This window comes from Trypanosoma grayi (genome assembly GCF_000691245.1).
Source record: "Trypanosoma grayi strain ANR4 Tgr_1080_V1, whole genome shotgun sequence".
Classification (NCBI taxonomy): Eukaryota; Euglenozoa; class Kinetoplastea; order Trypanosomatida; family Trypanosomatidae; genus Trypanosoma; species Trypanosoma grayi.
This window is the reverse complement of record NW_008826699.1, coordinates 102-5,317: the sequence shown is the minus strand read 5'-3', so window position 1 is coordinate 5,317 and position 5,216 is coordinate 102. Positions and strand designations below refer to the sequence as shown.

At 57.2% G+C, this 5,216-nt stretch overlaps 1 protein-coding gene across 1 annotated transcript; it reads left to right on the top strand.

Moving 5' to 3' along the window:
* Positions 1–1,127: 1,127 nt before the first annotated feature.
* DQ04_10801000 (putative P-type ATPase) lies at positions 1,128–4,415 on the top strand (the record flags this gene model as incomplete). Its single annotated transcript, XM_009316365.1, has 1 exon — positions 1,128–4,415. One exon carries the CDS (start codon positions 1,128–1,130, stop codon positions 4,413–4,415), a length of 3,288 nt encoding a protein of 1,095 aa, XP_009314640.1.
* Positions 4,416–5,216: the final 801 nt, after the last annotated feature.

Sequence of the window (5,216 nt, the reverse complement as noted above, 5' to 3'; positions counted from 1 at the left end):
CTGCGCACAGAGGAGGAGATAGTGTCTGTGAGAGAGAGAAGGAAAGAGATGAGGCGGGAGGGAAGGGAAGCAACATACAAAAGCCGCCGTCTCGCTCCCTTGCTGTATGCCTCTCATCCCTCTCCTTTTCGCCCACTCCTCTCATTCAGGCTGCCTTACTTGGGCTCCCCGCGGGCTGCAATGGAGCGGCGGGGGGCTTACATTTCTTCCACACGACGTGCGTGGGCGGCCCCCTCTTTCTCTACGCACGACAAACAACAGCAGCCAACACAACTACAACAGCCCCCGAGAAAGGTAAACAACACAAAGTGAACCCGCGGACCAACGGTGATGGACAAAAGCTTTATGTGTGTGTGTGCATGTGCGGGAGATAAGCACCAACGGCATGGGTAACTCCCAAGGCTTGACGGGCTGATTGAAGGTGCGGGATAAATGACAGCAGCTCAATGCCGATGTTACTAACGTNATGCCGTTGCGCTTTCGTCCCATTTTTATTATCATTGCCATTTTATACCACCCACCCTTCGGCTTCATGTGTCTTGCATGCGCGCAGACGAAAAAGAAAATCTGCGTGCGTGTGTGAGCCGTTGAGGGGGCTCCTATCGTTGTTTGGCGTGGTGACTACCTGTGCGGATCTGGGCCCAGCATATCGCTCTAGCTGCGTTCCTTATCGTCCACAGCTTCAGACGCTTTGTTTACTTTATGTGGGATTTGTTGTACTTAAAAGTCACCGTTCGGTGTTCTTTGTGGTTGCCGTCGTGGGCCACTCGAAGGAGATCCCACGGCCGTGCTGCTGAATCATATTCTGCACACACACACACACACATATATATATATATATATATACACACCTGCGTGCGTGAGAGAATGATTGGGTCCCTCGGATGATTCATGCACTCTTCTCTTCTGCTGTCAACACACACGAACAAAAAAAAACACGGACACAAACAGACACCGAACAAGACGAAGCGAGAACCTGCGAGCTGCGAGGAGGTGCATCTTCAGTGACACCGCAGGCACACACAGTTCTCTCCCTCACGCACAAACTTAACAGGAACATCAGTGGTAGCAGCCAGTAGTGGGGGGAAAAAGGGGAGAGGAACGGAAGTGAAAGAAGTGAAAAGACCATGCCAGCAGAAGCCACACGTATGCCATTCGATATTGACGCGGAGACGCTCTACAGTATCGTCACTGACCCTGTGGAGGGGCCGCGTGTGTTCAAAAGCCTGGGCGGCGTGCGAGGGCTGATGCAGCGGCTGCGCACCGATCTCGCGCGCGGGCTGCCTTCGGAGAGTGCCGCCGAAGCGCAGGCGCGATGCGCGGCTTTCGGTGCCAACGAACTGCCGCCAGCGAAGGAGGTAACGTTCATGGACCTCGTGCTCGACTCGCTGGGTGACCGAATGCTGCAGCTGCTGGTGGCCTCTGCGGTTGTGTCGCTCGTGCTCGGCCTCACTGTCGCGGACGCAGAGACAGGCCAGCCTGACTACTCGAACGGCTGGATGGAGGGCGCGGCTATTCTGCTCTCCGTCGCCATCGTGACACTCGTCAGCAGCCTCAACAACTATCAGAAGGAGCAGAAGTTCAGGGANCTTATGCGGGATGCACCGGCAGCGCGTGTGACGGTCATGCGCGCCGGTGCGGTGGTGGAGACTACAGACAAGGAGTTGCTTGTCGGCGACATCCTCAACGTGGCCGGGGGTGATGTGCTGACGGTGGACGGCATCGTGGTGCGCAGCAACGCCTTCAAGGTGGATGAGTCTGCAGCAACTGGCGAGAATGACGACGTTGTGAAGGATGCCGCAGCGAGCCCGTTCGTGCTCTCAGGCTCAAACGTTGTGGAGGGTGACGCAGCAATCCTCGTGACGGGTGTTGGCGCCAATTCTTTCGCCGGCCGCATCTCGCTGCAGGTGCGCACCGGGAGTGAGGAGACGCCGCTGCAGGAGAAGCTCGCAGCACTGGCTGATCAGATCGGTAACTGCGGCATGATCGCGGCGGCGCTCATGTTCACCGCACTGAGTCTGCGTGAGCTATTCCACACCATCGTGATGGGGTGGCGGCCACTGCACTACAAGCCGTTCCTCGACAGTCTCACCACAGCTGTGACGATCGTGGTGGTGGCGGTGCCGGAGGGACTGCCTCTTTCCGTCACCATCGCACTGGCATACAGCATGAAGCAGATGTTTAAGGAGAAAAATTTGGTGCGGCACCTCGTTGCCTGCGAGACAATGGGGGGAGCTACCACTATCTGCACCGACAAGACTGGCACCATCACGCAGAATGAGATGACTGTGACGGACGGCATCACCGCAGAAGGTATCCGCTTTACCATGTCCGGTGGCAAGGACAGCGACGAGGCGGTACTAGCGGAGGTCTTCACATCGGCACCACCACTGTGTGGGCTTCTCGCTGAGGGTATCGCAGTGAACAGTACCGCCGCGTGGCGGCGAGTAGAGGATGCCGCAACACACACCAGCGCTGTACGCCTCACAGGTAATAAAACGGAGCAGGCAATGTTGACATTTGTCAATCGTCTCGGGGAAGACTCCATGACGGTGAGGGCGGCAACGCTTGAGCGCGTGACACTCATCGCGGTGACCACACCCAACACCGTGGCACCGTCCTGGCCGTCCGTTATGGCAGCAGAGGACGGTGGGGGCGGAATCAGTAATAACAAGGGCAAAGATGACAATGGTGCCGCCGCTGCGGGATCGGCACAGGTGCTTACTCATGAGCGGGAGATGCGGTCGTACCCATTCTCCAGCGCGCGAAAGCGCATGACCACAGCGCTGGCACTGCGGAAAAGTGGTATTGTGCGGTACCACGTCAAGGGGGCGAGTGAGCTAGTCCTCGCCATGTGCGCCTACGTCCTGCAGCGCGACGGGACACGAGTACCACTGAGTCCTGCCGCCAACGACAAACTGCAGGACGCCATTATGGAAATGTCGCGCCGCCGTCTCCGCACAATTGCGGTGGCGTACACCGATGAACCACTGCCTACGGCGGCAGCGGGAAAGGCGATACCACCATCATCATCGGCAGTAACGGCAACGACGTCGTGCGTGTTCCCCGAAACAGATGAGCACCTTCCGCCGCTTACGCTCATTACCATCCTCGGCATCCGCGATCCTGTGCGCCCGGAGGTGCCACAGGCTGTGCTACAGTGCAGACGTGCCGGCATCATTGTGCGTCTCATCACAGGCGACAACAAGGCCACTGCAGTGAGTATCGCACGCGAGGTGGGGATATACGGTCGTGTGTGGTCCGGGTCTGCGGCAGGTGAGCAGGGGCTGGCGCTAGAGGGGCCGCAGTTCCGCGAGTTCGCTAAGAGCGCACGGAAGCTGAACCAAATATTGCCGCGACTGCAGGTTATATCGCGTGCATCGCCGCTAGACAAGCAGATACTTGTGTCCGAACTCATGAAGCGCGGCGAAGTCGTTGCTGTCACTGGCGACGGCACCAACGATGCCCCAGCGCTGAAAAATGCACACGTGGGGTTTTCCATGAACGCCGGCACGGAGGTAGCGAAGACAGCCTCCGACGTGGTAATCCTTGACGACAACTTCAGCACCATCGTAACCGCCATCAAGTGGGGGCGCAACGTCCACGACAACATCTCGAAATTCCTACAGTTCCAAATGACAGTAAACGTTGCAGCTGTTGTGTTTTCCTTCATCGGGGCCTTCATAAATGGCAAAGGTGAGCCCCCACTGAAGCCAGTGCAGCTTCTGTGGCTAAACCTCATCATGGACACACTCGCGGCGCTGGCGCTGGCCACCGAGTCTCCGCGTGATAATGTGCTTGACCGTCAGCCGCGTGGGCGTGAAGCACCGTTAATAACACGCCGTATGTGGATTAACATTCTGGGTCAATCCGCTTACCAAGTGCTCCTGCAACTGTGGGTGCTGCACTGTGGGCACACCTTCTTCCAAGTTGAACCTGGCTCAGAGGAGCATCTTACAATAGTCTTTAATGTGTTTGTCTTGCTGCAGCTCTGCAACGAATTCAACGCCCGCATTCTGGATGATAAACTCAACATTTTTTTCGGATTAGAACGCGCCCCACTCTTCCTGCTCGTTGTCGGCCTCACCCTCCTTGTGCAAATCATAGGCGTGCAGTACGGCGGACCTCTCATGCGTGCGGTCCCGCTGTCGTGGCCGCAGTGGCAGCGGTGCCTGCTTGTTTCGTTCATCCCGACCCCGCTCGGCCTGCTGCTGCGCTCGCGCCGCGTTGAGGAGGCGCCGCTGCCGCCGCCGCCGGTTGTGCTCGACGACGCAGAGGAGGCGCGACTGCAGAAGGCCTCCGCACACCGCCGCACCACACTCCGCGAGGCGGCGCGGAAGGTGGTCGTGCTCCTGAAGGTGGTCGCGGCCCTCACCACTGCCGCCGCGGACGCAAAGAGGAAGAAGCGCTACTAATTGGGCGATCTCGTAGCAGCTGTGTTGGGCACTCTCTCTGAGGTGAGAAGGCCCTCACCTCCTAGGTCAAAATCGCTCAGCGGCTCTGGCGGATCCGCGCGGTCGTGTGGGCGACCACACGGAACCACACGAGCAGATGTATTCAAACAAACAGACACCTGTGGGGCTTTAATTTCGATCGGTTTGGATGGAAGGACAGAGTGAAAGGCCCGGCTGGAGTATCCGTGAGGGTGATTGTATCCGATGAGTGTGTCTCTGTGTCTGTCTGTCTGTCTGTCCGTGTGTGTGCTTCGGGGCAGCGCTGTTATGTGGTGCGTGCCCGCACACATTTTCCCCTTTTTCTTAATTTTCATTTGCTTGTTTGTGTGCTTCTTTTGTTTTGCGCCTCCCAGACATGTGCCATGTGCCGGCTTCTCTGATGTGCGTTGGGGGGTTGTGCCACTGGCACTTGGTGGGGGAATGGTGTGGAACATGCGTGACCACATGAATGAGTGAAGGAATGAAAGAAGTGAAACGGGGCGGAGAGAGCGTCGGTTCAAGTGTTTTTTGTTTTATTCGAGGAACTAGGGACTGTGCCTCGGCAGTAGATACACCCGAGTGGTGCGGAGGGGTGTAACGAAGGAAGGGGGAAAAAAGGGAATAGGGGGAATGCATTTTTGCCCCGTAACGGTCGGTTTCTTCTTTGAGGGAGTGTAAGGGCCGAAGGTGCGCTGTGGTTTCCTTCATGCCGGAATACGATTGCCGTTTCTTTCATTTTGCGTTTGCTTTGTTCTTATTCTTGCTTATAGTCGGGTGTATTTG